Source organism: Cricetulus griseus, chromosome 7 (genome assembly GCF_003668045.3).
Source record: "Cricetulus griseus strain 17A/GY chromosome 7, alternate assembly CriGri-PICRH-1.0, whole genome shotgun sequence".
NCBI lineage: Eukaryota > Metazoa > Chordata > Mammalia > Rodentia > Cricetidae > Cricetulus > Cricetulus griseus.
The window spans coordinates 48,805,666-48,823,469 of record NC_048600.1 but is presented as its reverse complement, the minus strand read 5'-3'; the positions used below and the strand labels follow the sequence as shown (position 1 = coordinate 48,823,469).

General features: G+C 41.2%; 1 protein-coding gene across 7 annotated transcripts in view; it reads left to right on the top strand.

The window, feature by feature from the left end:
* Kcnip1 (potassium voltage-gated channel interacting protein 1) overlaps positions 1–17,584 on the top strand; it is a 373,163-nt gene extending 355,579 nt beyond the window's left edge. For 5 of the 7 annotated variants that reach the window (XM_035447796.1, XM_027425208.2, XM_035447797.1 and 2 more), the window contains 7 exons: positions 595–719; positions 1,995–2,064; positions 3,321–3,391; positions 4,311–4,418; positions 13,050–13,154; positions 14,228–14,290; positions 17,537–17,584. In XM_035447796.1, the coding sequence (XP_035303687.1) occupies positions 595–719; positions 1,995–2,064; positions 3,321–3,391; positions 4,311–4,418; positions 13,050–13,154; positions 14,228–14,290; positions 17,537–17,584 (590 nt within the window). Of the gene's footprint in view, positions 1–99; positions 109–594; positions 720–1,994; positions 2,069–3,163; positions 3,220–3,296; positions 3,392–4,310; positions 4,419–13,049; positions 13,155–14,227; positions 14,291–17,536 lie in introns of those variants that run through there. The other 2 variants (XM_035447794.1, XM_035447798.1) reach the window with 2 other exon arrangements.
* The last annotated feature ends 220 nt before the right edge of the window (positions 17,585–17,804 follow it).

Below are 17,804 nucleotides of genomic sequence, written 5' to 3'. Positions count from 1 at the left end.
AAACCTTTATTTATACAAGGGCACACAAATTGAAGTCACTTTCCCCAGTACTTAAGGATATCTAGCAGATAGTATAAAACAATACCCTGTCAAATATATTCAGATTCTGTAAAGTCACATTTAACATACCATAATTTGAACTCTCTACTAAAGTCTCCCTAGCATCTCCCTTGCTAGCTCACATGGTGAACATTTATCCTTTTTAAAGATAGGTGTGATTTGTTCCCCCTTCCTATTGGAAAGCTTTCATTCTGCTCTGTTACCTGCATCTTTATATAGAAAGCAGGGTCAGTGGGCATTAATCTGCTTATACTAAGGAGGTAATTTGAAAGAGATGTTTATGTGTGGTTGTACTTTGAACACTTCTACCCTCATCTCCCTGTCTGAGATGCTGATGTTCCCTCCCCTTTGTGCCTGTCACACCTACAGTAACAGAGTGGACAGCTTATGAAACTGTTAATGGGTGGGGAATGGGATCAACGCCCAGGACCACCTGCAGTGTGACCCAGCCCAACCCCAAGTCCCAGTTCTCAGCATCGCTCTTTTCACAGATCAGACTTTGGTCTGTTCTGATGCCATTCCCTCTGCTTCCAGACAAGATCGAGGATGAGCTAGAGATGACCATGGTTTGCCACCGGCCTGAGGGACTGGAGCAGCTTGAGGCCCAGACGAACTTCACCAAGAGGGAGCTGCAAGTCCTTTACCGAGGATTCAAAAACGTAAGACCCCCCCAGAGGTTCTGAGGCCTGGTGTGATTTCCCACATGCCCAAGCCCTTCCAGTGCCAAGGGAGTCCCCAGTGTGCAGAAGTTCAGGGAGGCCACCACTATGAACCCATACCTGGTAAGAAAGCAAGCTTGCAGGAGGACAGAGCCTCAGCAGACAGGAACCTCACCCACTGCACAGAAGTGCCACAGGGTAGGGTGACCTCAGAGAAGCCCTCCCATCCCAGGTGCTAACCTTAGCCTAACATTCACACCTTACCCTTGTTGGGTGTCCAAACAGGGATGGGAGTGAGGTCTACTGATTTATGTTAATGAGGCCCACAAAGACTGATGTATAAGCCTGAATGCCACTGTGCATGTCTCCTGAAACTTAGGACAGTGGGACCAGACGTTCCCCTTCTACTGCTGGAAATGTCTCTTCCTGTGAGCCACATAGACAGTCAAGTTCTTAGCAAAGAAGCATGGGAGGAAGGAAGTTCAAAACTGATGGACACATGAGTCCACTCCTGCTTTCTGAGCTCCGTTGGAAGCTGTCACACCCCAGTCTGGATACAGAGTTTGGGTTTAAAGCTTACATCTCAGAGCACAATCATATTCCCAAATCACTGGGTGGAATAGAGCAGAAGAAGTGTTCTGGTCACCTCCCTCCAGGTACAGCCTACTGGTGAAGTTTGGTCAACTGTCCTACAGCTTGACTATGCTAGCCATGTGTCTGCTTTCTATGCTGGTCATGGTCATATGTCTGCTTTGCTACCATTAGCCTTGCTTCCTTCTAATGTTGAAGAGCCCAGTTCATAGTGGCCAGCTGAGTTGGAACAGAGCCTGGGAGGTTGTTGCCCAATTGGACGTTGGCTGAGAGGGGAGCAGAAAAGAGAACAATATCCACAGTTTTGGACATCTACCACAGTCTCAGTACCCCCTAATATTGCTAGGTCTGTTGGGAGGAAACTGTTAGCCACAGCCCATGAGTAAGTGTGTTCGAGATCACAGGCTGCCTTGGACAAAGCCACAAAATTTAGAATAGGCTTAACCAATATCCAAACCTAAACCTTTCTATCTCTAAAGCCATGACTGTCCTAGTACAGTACCTATCCTGTGATGACTTCCTCTTTCTTCTTGTAAAGTAGCTTTTCATGGTGGGGTCACCTCCAAGACCCCACTGGAGATACCCAATGCAAGGTAGTTGTCCAGTCTCTGCCGAGGAGAGGGCATGAGGAACCCCTCTCCTATCCCAGCCATTTCTCACTCACTCATTCTCCAATTCACACAGGAGTGTCCCAGCGGTGTGGTCAATGAAGAAACATTCAAGCAGATCTATGCTCAGTTTTTCCCTCATGGAGGTGAGTATATCCTTGGAAAAATCCTCCCAACCTCCTTTCCAATGATCAGCCTTCCCTTCCTCAAACTCCCCTATCCTTTGTTTCTGTCTTCCTTGGTGTCAGAGGAGAATTTATGAAAAAAAAAAGCCTTTAGCACAAAATACAGAATTCTCTGAGGAAAAAAAAATGAACCCACTCCAGGAGAAGAAGGGTCGGTGATGCAGTATCTGTCAGTCTCATAAAGCAGGTGTCATGATCCCAGAAGGTGCAGTTGAGTTTCGGAGACATTAAGCAATTTACTCAGGATCAAACAGCTCATATGTGGCAGACAAGGAATACAAAGTATATGGGACAAAATCTTTGCCATCTTGGTTCCTTAAACAGCTAAAACAGATTGAAATTTTGTAAACCACATTAGTAAATACCACAGACCATAAAAATCAATGAACCCAAACAAATTGTGGGCAGTTGATGTTATACTCATTGATAAAGTCAGGTTACTGGGGGCACTGGACCCCCACCACCTGCTTAGTTTTGGGAACAACGCCACACATCAGGGGACCCTCCATCCTGTGACCTTCTTGTGTCACCTGTCACTTCTTCTGGGGTCTAACAAAATAGAGACTCAAGTGTCCCATGTCTATCTTTCTTGAGCCCTCTCTATCATGGGTCTTTTCAGCTTCACACAGGTGGCTCCCTGGTGTGAGACTCTGTGTTGGGGAGAAGTAGCTTCATGTCATGCTAGCACCGGACTCCCAGCTTATAAATGCCATAGAAATGCTGCTTTCACTGTGTGGCACTGAAGGCTCCAGTTTAATATATTTCTTCACACGTTTCAAGAGCCCCATCTCACTGTACAGAGATGTGGAATGGATACATAGAGATGTTTTAGGGGATGCCTTCAGCCACTGCTACATGGAAACAGCCTTGATCCAAGCTGAGGTCTCTGCTCACAAGGGAATGAATTCCCATGCCATGGCAAGGACCACTACTCAGGACATTTCATATCAGCCATCACCACCAGAGAAACAGGTCATACACCGAAACAGGCAGGGGAGCCATTCTCAAGATGATGGGCTAGAAAGGGTTGAGGATCTACCTAGCCTTTTGCTAGAACTAGCTTCTTGCCTAAACTCCAGGGGCTGAGCAAATGGGTCTCACTCCATCCTCCCTCTCTACTCTCCCATCCCACCCCTGCCTGTTTGTCAGTGTTGTCTCTACCCTCTGTGGAACCTCACCTCCCCCCCTGCTCACCCACCTTCCCCTCTACTTTGCAGATGCCAGCACATATGCACATTACCTCTTCAATGCCTTCGACACCACCCAGACAGGCTCTGTGAAGTTTGAGGTACAGTCTGGGTATCCCCTGGTTCCACATTGCCTCTCCCTCCAAATCTGGGGATCCTAGAGGAAATGGTTAATTATCAAGTCCCTTCAGTTAAGACAAACTTTACTCATTTAACAAGCATCGCCTGAAGGTGAAAAGAGACTTTCCCTGCCCTCTAGACACTGGGGATGAGATTGGAGAGACAACTTAAGAGCTTCCTTTGTGCCCTGCATGTGTGGTGGTAGCCTCTGGATTAGCATTTTGCATTTATTAACTTGTTTAACTTTTTATATAATTTATTTAAATCCATTTTATGTGCATTGGTGTTAAGGTGTCACATCCCCTGGACCTGGATAGTTGTGAGCTGCCATGTGGGTGCTGGGAATTGAGCCCGGGTCCTCTGGAAGAGCAGCCAGTGGTCTTAATTGCTGAGCCATCTCTCGAGCCCCCAACTTGCTTAACTTTGATAATAGCGCTACAAGGTAGGGTTGTATTATCATTTTACAGAAGAAGAAAATAAGGCAGAGAGGCCAAGTAGCTTTTCCAAGGTCAAAGAGAGTAAGTGGCCAAGGGGGCTTTTGAACATAGGAGGTATGTTCCCCAGCCTGGCTCATAGCCACTGGAATGTACAGTCCCTCGGGCATTCGACCATTGCAGCCATGGGTTAGGATCAGCAGGGGAAACTGAGTTTACTGCGTAGGGCTGTTCACACATATGAAGCTTGAGTCTTCCTCAAGGGGCATCAGAAGCTGCAGTGGTGTGGGTGTGAGAATGGAAGACAGGTGTTCTTTGCTGGCATTGGCCATTTCCATCTAGCTGACAGGAGGACATGGGAGGCACCATTTCGTAAAAGCACCGTAGTCTAACCTGGAGGTCAGGCTTCTCTCCACCCACATATGGCTCAGGGATTAATTTTACCCCTGTCTTTTCCACTTCTTAGGACTTTGTAAGTGCTCTGTCAATTTTACTGAGAGGGACAGTCCATGAAAAACTAAGGTGGACATTTAATTTGTATGACATCAATAAAGACGGCTACATAAACAAAGAGGTGAGTCCCAGAAGAGGACAGAGTTCTCTGAGGAGTAGGTGACAACCCAGCAGATCTCATTAGCCACAGCCCTGTACTGCCTAATAAAAGCATAGAAGGGGAAGATTGGGAGGGGTGGGCAGCTGGAAAGAAAAAAAGAAAGAAAGAAAGAAAGAAAGGAAGGAAGGAAGGAAGGAAGGAAGGAAGAAAAAAGAAGAAGAAAGAAAGGTAGGTCCCAGAGAATTTCAGAATCTTCACTGCTTGACTCTTAGAGCCTCAGTACATGTGTTTAGCCAGTGAACTACTCATGGTCTGTCACTCTAGTCACCTGATATCTGCTCAAACTGGTGTGCCGTTAAGGCTTGACGTTAACATCTGGGACATTGCCAGGCTCCAATATCTCAGGCGTGACGCCTAGAGCTGTGGGGATCTTCTCTAACCTTCACCTCCACTCTGCAAAGTTCTCCTCCCAGAGTATATACACAGCCGAGTTCCCTGTTCATTCTGCCATGTGGGCCCAACACAGATCTGAGAAGTCACTCAGTTTGTGCTGGAGGCCAAACAGTGAGAACTCAGATCAGGCCTGGCTGTCATGGAGGGTGCAGTGGGATGAATGATAGCAGGTAAATGTAGAAGCACAGGTATATGTTTTAGCAAGAGTCAGTAAGGGCTTCTCTAAGAATGGATGGCCATGCCAGAGCCAGACACCCCAGAAGCCAGAAAAACTCAAAAGAAAACTCAAACTCAAAAGCCTGCTGTTGACTGCAGGCTGGGGTATGAAGAAAAGCCTGGCTGGCTCAAAATGAAGCCTGAACGTTGTCGGGCTCAATATCCGAAGACTAGGGTAGATAGCCCACTCTGCCTACTGGGGGCTGCTGGTACACAGCAGGGGTTTTGAGAGACACTAGTTCAAAGTCAGAAGGAAAATTTGGATAGCCTCTTGTCACTAGGAGAAATACAATTCACAGACAAATCTTGGGAAAGTTTACGTTCCAGATGGTTTTATGGCAACTTCTAGCGCAAACCTTACAAAACTGAGGCAGAAGGAACTTTCCAGCTTTTTATTACATCTAACAATACCCTACTCTCAAACTAGAAATAAACAAGGTCTTAATAGAGAAGACAAAGGTCCTTAGTTCTCATGATTACAAATGTAACAAGTTTTATGTAAACATTAGTAAACTAAACACATCGATACATTAGAAAGTACAGTATAGGGCCGCCAATCAAGGTTTATTCTAGGAATGCAAGATAGGTTTAACACTCAAAAATCCATGTCATTCAATATATTTACACAATAAAAAGAAAAACAATATTGACTCACTAAATACAGAAAAAGCACTTGACAGATTACTACTCATTCATGGTAAAGTTTTTTTTTTTTTTTTAACAAACCTGGAACATTGCTTTCTCAGCCTAATATCTGATGACTGCTTTTTAAAATCCTATGGCTAACATCTGCTTACTAGTGAATACTGCATGCTTTCAAGGTCAAGAATTAAACAAGGGGCCGGACAGTGGTGGTGCGTGCCTTTAAGCCCACCACTCAGGAGGCAGAGAAAGGCAGATCTCTGTTGAGTTCAAGGCCAGCCTGGTCTACAGAGCAAGTTCCAGAACAGGCAGGGCTACACAGAGAAACACTGTCTCTAACAGACAAACAAGCAAACAAAAATAGATTTAAATAAGAAAAGTGAGTCAAGAAGTAAAACAGAAGAGACCAAAGTGATGTAGATTGGAAAATAACCAAATTTTTATCTGTAATAATCATGAATTCATGCAATATTGTAAGGAATCTCAAAGAAGCTACTAGGAAGAATCATGAACTTACTTATCAAGGTAACCATATATGAATTCTATTTTTAAAAAGCAATACATGCTATGTTAAGAAATTATTAAGAAATAATTCCACTTATGATAATACCCATATACACGAATATTCAACTTTGTTGAATTTATGTATAGAAAACTTATACATAGAAAACCAGAAAATATACTGCTGAAAGCTGAGATCTAAGTAAACAGATATACCATGTTGGACTTCTAAACATGTTAAAATGGAGATTCTCAAAAATACAACTTGTAGATTCAGTGTAGTCTCAACCAAAATACCCAGCAGGCACTTAAAAAAAAAACTGGTAAATTGATCTAAAAGCATATGGAAATGTAAGAACTAAAACAACCAAACTGAACCCACCTATTTCAATATTAACATAAAATGATATTAATGAATATACTGGAGACTTAGCATCATGATAGACACACAGCTTACCAGATCTAGATGAATGGTCCAGAAGGGGCCATGGACTGTGGTTCAGCTGTACAGCACTTGCCTAGCAAGTGTAAGACCCTAGGATTGATCCCCTCTAAAGATAGAGTTGTCCATATTGTCAGTTAAAAAAAGATACCACTAAAACCAAAGAGAATAAAACAATGTCTTGAACAAATGATCTTAAGTCAACTCTACATCCATCTGAAAAGGAAATTGGATCTAAGCTTTTACTTCTTGCTGAAAGGAAAAATTAACATGAATTGGATATACACATAAACAAAAAAGCAAATGTCATTGTAGTAAAGAATGTGTAGCAGAAACCCTCGCCTCTGTGGAGTAGAAAAGAATAGCTTAGAACACATAAGAGATCATAAAAGAAAATTTGATATTTCTCTTCATTGAAGCTACAATTTTCTGTTCTCAGAAAAATGCTACTTAAGAAAAGGGAAATGCAAGCCATAAAGTTGGGGCTTGCAAATTATTATTAGATGACAAAAGTCTGAGGTCCAAATAGATAAGAAATACTTATAATGTTATAAAAAGATAAACAAACCCACTAAAAGTAGATAGTAAGGGGCTACCAAGATGGCTCAATGGGTAAAGGCACATGCTGCCAAGCCTGATGACTTGAGTTCAGTCCTTGGAACCCACAAGCTGGAAGGAAAGCACTGACTGACCTCTGACCTCTCTACTTGCACTGTAACTTGCATGTCCCAACACGTTAAATAAAGAAACAAATAAATAAATGTTTATAAAACAACAACAACAATAATAATACAATAAAATTCTAAATAGGTTTTTAAAATTTAAACAGATACTTCAGAAAATATTAGTAAATGGACAACACTCCTAGGTAAAATGACCCCATATCTTGGTCTTCAAGAAAATACAGATTTTTTTTAACTATAGTAAACCATGACTAAGTGTACACCAGAGAGACTACAAATAAAAAGATCAACAATTCAAGTGTAGGCAAAGATGAGGAACAGTTAGAAACACTTATACTCCACATACTCCACTCGTGAGAAACAGTGTAGACATTGCTGCTTAGGAAACATTTTAGCATCTTAAATTTAATTGGCATCCAACTAATGTATGACCCAGAAATCCCACCCCTACATATTTACCTAAAAGAAATGAAAATATGCATGGAGATTTGCATAATAAATTTATTCACAATAGCTCCCAAAATTGCAAGGAACCCAAATGTCTTTCAATAGGATGGCAGATAAACACATTGTTGTCTATCCATCCAGTGGGTTCTCAGCAGTAAAAAATAAATAAATCACTGTCACATGCAACAGTGGCCATGGATTCTGTAGCCTCTATATGCATTAAATATAGACAGGCCCAGACTTACAGTATCACTCCATTTGCATCAAATTCTAGGAAATGAAAATAATTTTAATGACCAAAATTTCATCAGCAATGGATTGATGCCAGGGGTTAGCAGACAGTGTAGAATCTTCTTGAGATGATTTTTTTAAAAAATGCAGGTATTGAGTGTGGAGATGGCACAGCTGTGTACATTTACCAAAGTTTGTCAAGCAGGACACTTAAAATGAGTGAATCTGGTATAATCAAATTATTCTCTGATAAACCCTATTTTGGGGGCCTGGAGAGATGGCTCAGAGGTTGAGAGCACTGGTTGCTCTTCCAGAGGTCATGAGTTGGATTCCCAACAACCATATGGTGGCTCACAACCATCTAAAAACAAGATCTGGTGCCTCTTCTGGTGTGCAGGCAAATATGCAGGTAGAACACTTTATGTAACAAATAAATAAAATCTTTAAAAAAAAACTTATTTTTAAAGGGAGATCTCATTGTAAGACAGGAGTGTCTAGACAATAGGAAGTGCTTCAAAATGTGTTGAATAAAAAAATTAAAAACTTTGGCAAAGCACACAAAAGAAAACAAGAATCCAAAGTCACTTAAAATACACATCACAAATTCTAAAGAAGTGCCAGGAAATTCATCCTGGCGCTCTAGTTAGAGGAGCATGTATGACAAGGAACAGGTTTATTGCAGAAGTAATTCAATATAGAGAGTATCTATTAAATAATTCATCATATCAGTACACCAAAAGACTAAACCATGTGATTTCAAAATCATATTCCATCAAGCTTACCCTATATCATTGATCATTTTTTAAACTCCTAATAAAATACATCAAGAGCATAATAGAATGTGCTCTATCTTTGGCTACAGCAGAAATGAAGACCAGAATATTTGCTATTGACCCACACCATCTGTTCATACTTCTAAAAGTTCCTCAAATACTGTGGATCAGAAGCACACATCTGGAAATCTAGGGCAGCCTTTTTAAGTGACATGATTTTCTTCTCTCTATTTACTTATTTGTTTGCAACAAGGTCTCACTTTGTAGCTCAAGCTGACTGGAACACACTGTGTAGCCCAGACTGGCCTTGAATGCATGCATGGTGTTTCTCCTGCCTCAGTCTCCTTAGTACTGAGATTACAAGTGTGAGCCTCCATGCTCAGCAATGACATGGTTTTATACTTAGGAAGGAAAAAGACAAGAGAAACTACTTAAATAATTCAAACTGAGATCATGTACAGCTATTAACATATATGCAGAAATGACCTGTGTGGCCCATGTCTCAGTTATGACTATTTAGAAAGTTGTAACTAAGATATTCTAATTATGTAATAGTAAATGTAATGTACATGACCATTTAAAAAAAACACCCATAATTTAGATGAAGAAAATGTTTTCTGAAAAAAATGGGTGGAAAAAGACTAAATGGAGACTCCTGTCATTTTCTGACATTTTTCTGACCATTTTTTGTCCATTGTGAAGATGGCAATACTGTAAAAATAGCTATTTGTCTCTAATTTAAAATTTGTTTGTTTCTAACCAAAATAAAATTATTGTTTGTGGATAAAACTGGCACATTGGAAAAGTCACCAGCTGAAAATAGGAAGAAAGATCACTTTCAAAAAGTGAAAACAGAACAATGACATATTGTGGCATGGTATGTGAGGAACAGGTAGATTGGGGAAACAGGGGTAAGCTGGGAGCCAATAGTGAATAATGAAATAGATGAATCCAGGGAAGCTGGCCAGCTATGATTTTCCAGCAGTAAATGAATGAATGTCACACATGTAAGTCAGTCATAGATGCACAGATCACTCCTAACCACAAAAGAACTAGGAATATGGCGAGCAAGTCAGGAAGAAGCACCCCTCCTGTCCCCTGCTTCAGTTCCTGTCTCCAGACTCCTGCCTTGAGTTCCTGCCCTGGCTCCCCTTCAGGAGGGACTGTAAGCTGTAAGATGAGATAAACACTTGGTCTCTCCCCGCAAAAGAAGTATGTGTCATACCTAATGGGAAAAGCATAAAATTAAACGCAAAGAAAAGTACTGATGATGTCATTCTGAGTATTTTCATATTCTTCTCCCCCCAAAAAAATGCCATCAGCAAAGTTGGAAAGTGGGTGGCACAGCTGTTGAAACATCTTCAACTTGCAGAAAGTGGTGGTGCTTCCTACCAGGCACTAGCTGACGAAGGGCTCACATCTGCTTCACTTGCGTCTCCCCGGCATCCCATCTAGCATATGGTGCATTCTTTTAAATGCCCTATCAATAAGTGTATACATCCCCCAAAGTATGTAAAGAGCTCTCGCAATCAAATTAAAAGTAAGCGCAATCAACAATGTAGATGAACAAATAGTTTGTGGAAATTCAGTAAGAGCTAGCCAATGTGTGCATTAGAACTCATGAAGAAACCAAAGCTATTAAAACAACAACGTTTGTATCGTATCGCAAAGGCTCTAGATTCTGACATTTTTATTTATTTATGTATTTATTAACTTTTCCAGCCCAATCAGTTTCCCCTCCCTCCTTTCCTCTCAGTCCTTCCCCACCCCAACATCCCTTCTCCCCACCCCCATCTGTTCCTCTTCCTTTCACTTCAGAAAATGACAGGCCTCCCCTGTGTATCAGGCAGCTATGGCATGTCAAGTATGTATGACTAGGCTCCTCCTCTCCTGTTAAGGCTGGGCGAGTAAACCCAGTAGGAGGAAAGGGTCCCAAAAGCAGGTAGCAGAGTCAGAGACAGTCCCTGCTCCCGCTATTAGGAATCCCACAAGGAGACCAAGCTACACAACTGTAACATATGTGCAAAAGTTTTCATTTTAATCATGTATAAATGCATGGAGGGGTGGGTTTACACAGTAGAGGGTGCCATATGCCTGCGAGTTTGAGTTACAGGCAGTTATGAGCCACCCAACATGGGTGCTGGGAACAGAACTTGGGTCCTCTGTAAGAGCAGTACACACTTATCTTTCCAGACCCAGATTTCAAGCACTCATTAAATAGCAGGTGACCATTTAAAATCACAGATTAACAATTATATGTAATTTCATGTTTTAAAAATCATGTTACAAAGTGCTATTACATCAATTTCATAGACATCTATCTAAGTTCTTATATACATACTTACTTGTATGTATATAAATATTCTAAAATACTCAAATACAACTTTACACAGCATCTAGAGAAGGGAGCTTAGGCTGGATTCATGTTTCCTGATCTTCAACCTTGGTTCAATACATTTTCCCATCATACTGTTGAATAAACTTACTAACTATTCTCTTTATAACAGGCAAAGTAAGCAGAATTACCACCACTAATGTCTATCAGACATCTCTAGATGGCAAAATTAATGGTGGGGTGGACACGAATGTGAGTCAGTCAGTAGCTTCCTGAGACATCATCCTGCAATCATTCTGGGACATTCTTCTCACACCTGCCAGCAATGAGAATCCTGAGCAATCAAAACTGCTCTTTCTGTCCCTGCTCTTTCTGTCCCTTCTTTGATAAAAATTTCTCAAGCAGGGAAGAGCTCAGTGACCACATGGGGGTGAAAGGCCAGTAAAGTGTTGATCTTGAAATGGATATGTGAATACAAACTCATTTCTTAGTTCTATAGGTTGGGGAGTCCTGGAGAAATGACCAACTGATGGCACCAAGGTCATTCTTTCTAAATACCTTTCTCCGATAAAAAAGGATCCATTCTCCTTAGCAAGCTGTCTTTGGAACTGGAGAAGGGGGAGAAATAGAAAATGAACCTGAACCCTGATCAGATCAACCAACTACAGGCATCAGCCTAGAGGAGTTTTAATTGAGGAAAATTAATCAACAAAATAAAACATGATAATATTGGATTGTTACCAACAAAATATAATAGATATCCATAAGTCCAAAGAACTAAATACATAATAAAATAATAAATATGTGAATAAAAGAAGATAGGCATCTCTTGCTAGCAGAAGTATTCCAGTACATCTTCAGTTATTAATAACCTACTTAAAGAAAGCCTCAAGTGCCCTGTGGATGTTGGTTGTTGGCTTCCTTGTCCTAATTTAAAACAGCAACAGAATCATAAAAGGATTTTTTATCTCTGATCTGAAACATTAACTTTTAAAAGGCAATATAGAATAGAATTGCTATTAAAAAATACCATAGTAATCACTTTTGCTGTCAAGGTGTGTTGACAAATACTAAAATCAGAGAGTTGGCAGACAACTCTTTAGTCAAATAACCAAGTAATCACCAGTCATAAGACATAGCCACACCATGTACCTCCCTGATGGTGCATTGACAGGATGGAACAATCATTGCTTCTGCAAGGTCTTGCCCAAACTGACCATCTACAAAACAGCTGACCAGCATCCCCATCATACATGTCAAAGTCCTGAAAACATGAAGAACACACAATTCAACACAAAATGCAATCTCAAGGAGAAAAGCGTCAGTGGGAAAATGGATGAGATATGGATAAACTATGGTTTAGCTAATAATATTGTAGCAATGCTAATTTCCTCACTTTGATTATTTTTCTGCAGTTTTACAAGTTTTAATATTAAAGAAAACTAGGTAAAAGGTATACATGAGCCTTCCGTAATAGTTTTGCAACTTTCCTGTAAGTTTAAAATTATTAATTATGGGTTTAGAGAAAACCTCAAGTGTCCTGTCAATAATCCTTATGTTGGCTACTTTTTTCTTAAAACAGCAACAGAAGCTGTGAGGGTATTTAAAAGGCTAGTCTAAATCATTAACTTACCTTTAAGTCAGAATAATGCTTCATTGTCTCAGTCTGTGAATGTGGAATCCAATGACCTCCCTGAGAACAAAGCAAGAAGAGGTAACCACCCAAGATGTCTGAAGGCAGAGAGGAGTCTGCCATTTTCTCTGAGGAAGGAGTTTATTCTAGTTCTCTAGCTCCCATTCGTCTCTTTTAAACAGTCCTCTTAGTCACTCTGGTTGGCACAAAGAACCCCAAAACCATCCTAAATTCTGTTGCCTAAGAAAGTTTGACCTCATGGTCCCAACAGTGTGTACCTCCATGTCCTCTTCCAGGAGATGATGGACATAGTCAAAGCCATCTACGACATGATGGGGAAATACACCTATCCTGTGCTCAAAGAGGACACTCCCAGGCAGCATGTGGATGTCTTCTTCCAGGTATGTATGCATACTGATTGACCAGGAGATGTTCCTGTGAGGCAGACCAGTGTACATTACAGAAGAGAGCAGAGAGTCTATTATCATTAACTATAAACAGTAGATTCCATAAAAATCTCACAGGACCTGAGTAGAGAAGATTTCATTCATCGCATCTGTGTACTTACTGATCATATTGCAAAGGGGAATAAATGGAAATTAAGGTAAAGCCAGGCTGTAAGATCCTTAAGTGGGGGAGTTTGGCCTTGATCTAGCAAAGGATGGATAGATACTACCGATTATTGAGTGGAGAAGTGGCATCCTTAATTTTAAAAAATATCTAGCAATATAGAGTACTAGAAAAATGTCAGCATTCACCCTAATCCAAGCCTCCCACTTTGCAGCTAGGAAAAGAGATTTCTCTGACATCTTGAAAGTTTAGAGATAGACCAGTTTAGAGATAGACCTTTTGTGTCCAGTGATCTTTCTGCCAGATAGGCCAGCAGAGAACATATGTGCTGTGGTTTGGGTGTATGTCCAAGGTTCATGGGAGCTTGGTCCTCGGTGTGGCAGTGTTTAAGGTCATGGAATCTTGAATGAATGGGGCCTAATGGGTGGACTAGGTCCTTGTGAGCATTGCCTCAGAGATATTAGTGCTATGGCTGCCATGAGCCTGAGTTGAAGGAGAAAATCTGGGCCCTCCTCATTCTCCAGCTTCCTGTTATGTTGTGTGACCTCTTCCACATGTGCTCACTAAAATGATGTCATCCTTCATGAGGCTCTCAGCAGATAGAAACTGGTGTCATGCTTTTAAACCTCTTGAGCAATAAGAATACAGCACCCAGTTCCAGTTATTTTGTTGTAATAACAGGAACAGATTACTACATGTTCGGATGTCACCATAAGAATAATGTAGCAATGAGATAAGTGCTGGGACCAATCTTTTAATGTAAGGAAGTTCACTAGGGCCATAATAATATAACCAGGGACCAAATGGCTAGCAAAACACCATCCTAATGCTGGGGTTAACACAGAGAAAATTATGAAATGTGAAACTCCATGTTCTTTAGAGATCTCTCTATTGTGTCTTTCAGAAAATGGATAAAAATAAAGATGGCATTGTAACTTTAGATGAATTTCTTGAATCCTGTCAGGAGGTAAGGACAGATCTTGGGACACAATTGCTCTAGGATAGAAATCTGGGACATGGAGATCATAGAGGAAGGACCGGAAATCTTCACATACCTGCAATCCCTGAACTCGGAAGCATGTGTTTCCATGCCCCAGCCTGGCCTGCTCAACAAAGGACTGAGCAGAGAGGAGCATGGGAATGGGAGATGTGAAGGCCAGAAGGTCTTCATGGAATGAGATTTGCCAAACAAGTTGCCCTGTCCTTTTCACTGCCCCTGTGCCCATTCCTTGGATACAGAGGAACAGCTGGAAGACCTTCAACATGATTCTCAATCCAGTGGGCATAGAACTGCCTGAAGCTCTTCCAAAAGTGTGTTTGCAAGCTACAAATCCAGACACTCTAGAAGGGTCTAGACATCTGCCACCATAATCCAAATACTCGGTACCAAGGCTGCTAGAACTTGCTTGTGCAAAACCAGACTCCTTGAAGCTCTTGTTAAAATACAGGTGGGGCTGATGGGAAACCCACAGAATCAGCTGACCTGAGCTAGTGAGAGATCACTGACTCAGATCTGACAAATGAGGAGCCTGCATAAGACCGAACTAGACTCCCTTAATATAGGTGAAAATTGTGTGACTGGGACAATATATGAGGCCACTGGCAGTGGGTCCAAGATCTAACTTTAATGTGCAAACTGACTTAGTGGAGCCCATTCTATATGGAGAGATATCTTACCCAGCCTAGACACAGGGGTGTGGGGCGTGGAAAGGTGCCTTGGTCCTGCCTCAACTAGATGATGGTACAGACTTAGTAGACTTCCTAGGGGAGAGCTTACCCTCTCTGAGGAACAGATGGGAGAAGGGAGGAGTGGAGGCGGCAGGAGGAGAGGAGGGAGGGGGACTAGGATTGGAATGTAAGAAAATAAATTAATTTTTAAAAAGGACCCACATATTGTCAAACTACAAAGAAAATAAACAGGGACTGTTGGGGTGAAAGAATACAGGTGGGGCCTGCACAGGTCTGAGGCCAGGCTTGCCTTGTGCAAGGAGATGCTGCACTGTTCCTTGGACAGTGCTTTGTTTAAGTCTCATGAATAAATTGGCACCTGTGCCCTGCCGGACACTGGACTGGAAATAGCTGCCTCATCTACTTAAAAGGTTTATAGTCCACCTCATTTCACAAAAGCACAGCCTAAGCCCCCCCCCACCCCTCCCGCAACACAAAGAGCACTAACCAAGCTTCAGCCACATGAGAAGCCCCCAGGCAAATGTCCCACATGACAGGGTTTCAGATTGTTAACAAACGGGACAGGCTTACCACTGACCTCTTCTTTTGTTTGTTTGGTTTCATTTTTGTTTTTTTGAGACAGGGTTTCTCTGTGTAACAGTTCTGGCTGCCCAAGAATTCAGTCTGTAGACCACCACTCAGCTGAACACTGACCTTTTTTAACTGACATCTATTATTGTCCTAGAGTGTCCCTGATGAGCTTGGTGTTCACCCATTGGTTGTCTGGGGTTCAAAGGAACTTACTAGGTAGCCAGAAGGAAGGACACTGAGTAAGAGAATGGATTCAGGTCATCAGTTTCACTTATGGAGTTAAAAATGTTTTTAATATTTAATGATTATGACCAGGCTAAGTATCTACATCTGTCATTTCAAGAAGAGAAAACTGAGGTACTAAATGTTGAGAGGAGTGGCTAATGCTACAATGAGTGACAGAGATGGATTTCTAACTCTGCCATGCTAATGTCAAACACCATATCTGACAGAAGTGCTGTTTCTTTGCTTTCCAGGTGAGAGTGGCTTTCCTCAAACAAGCACCTTCCACAGCTATTCTTTATGTAATTCACTTTTTTTACCACTTACAATAGGTAGATATTATACTCAACCCCACTTTATACCCAGGGAAGCTAAGACACAGAGAGGTTAAGTACCACAGGCAGGAAGTAAGAGGTTCCAGGCTTGAATACAAACTGCCTAACTTCAGAACCTACAGAAATTTACAAAGACTCAGATCTTCGAAATCAGCTTTGTTTCTCTTGATTTTTCTCTGTCAAAAGTCTGCTTTCTCAACCTTAAACTCAGTAGAACACACACACACACACACACACACACACACACACACACACACACACACAGTCAATTTCCTTGAATACTACTTTATCCAAGTATTGATTTACATTTCACAAAGTGTAATATCTCATATTTTCACTATATTTTAATTCAAAATATAGAAGTGTGACACGTGGTATACAAAGATTTAAAAACTTTGCACATTCAATACATATACCTTAGAAAGCTGGACATGGTGGCACATGCCTTTAATCCCAGCACTTAGGATGCAGGTTGTTGGATTTCTGTGAGTTTGAGGCCAGTCTGGCCTACAGAGCAAGTTCCAGGATAGACTCCAAAACTACACAGATAAACCCTGTCTTAAAAATCTTGTCAAGAAAGGAAGAAAGAGGGAGAGAGAGGGGGGGAGAGAGAGAAAAGAAGGAAGGAAGAAAGGAAGGAAGGAAGGAAGTGGTAATTGCCTACCAAGATTAAGTAAAAAAAGAAATATCTCTTAAACCCTCAAATTGTTGATATGGAACATATCAGCAATAGTAACATCTACTATCTGGTTTATTGATATTAAAAGATAATAATTTATTCTTAAATAAAATTTGACAATTTGCATAAGATGTACTAGTTCCTTACAAGCACAGCTTATCAAAACTAATACAAAAAGAAAACAAAATGTAAATATCCCTATGTCTCAAAGACATTGAATCTGTAATTTAAAACTTCACCCAGAGAAAATGACAGGCTTAAATAGCTTTTATGGTACATTCTTGCAATCTTTTAAGGAAGAAATGATATTGGTCTCAAGGAATAGAGAATAAAATAGGACCATCTCCGCTTAATTGATGAGGCTCTCATAACTCTAAGACGGGAAGTTGCAAGGTTGGTTTAACATCCAAGAAGTAGTCAGTATAATTAATCACCATAATAAAATAAACAGGAAAAACTTCGATCATCTCCACAAATGTGGAAAATCATTTCATACAACACATTGACAAAGCATCTTAAAGAAATGCAACACACTGTTCCACTGGGTCATCGATCTCTCCTAAATGCCAGGGTGTTAGCTAGACCTTTGCCTCTTGCTCCTTGTTGATAATGCTGCGGCATATTTCCTTTAGCATGGGAACCCTACTCTTGGGATTTTCTCAGGTACTGAGCTCTCAGGCAGCTCTAACTGTCTTCTTTGCCACCACTCTCTTCCCAGGATGACAACATCATGAAATCTCTACAGTTGTTCCAAAATGTTATGTAACTACGGACACTTGCCGTCCTGCTCTCAGAGACACTGAACAAACACCTCAACACCCTGATCTGCCCTCGTTCTGATTTTACATACCAACTCTTGGGACAGAAATCCCTTTTTCACTTTGGAAGAATTCTCTGCAGAAGACTTTCTACAAAACCTGGAATCGTGTGGCTCAGTCTCTGATAGCCAATGCTTTCTCCTTACTCCTCCTGAGAGAGACAAGATG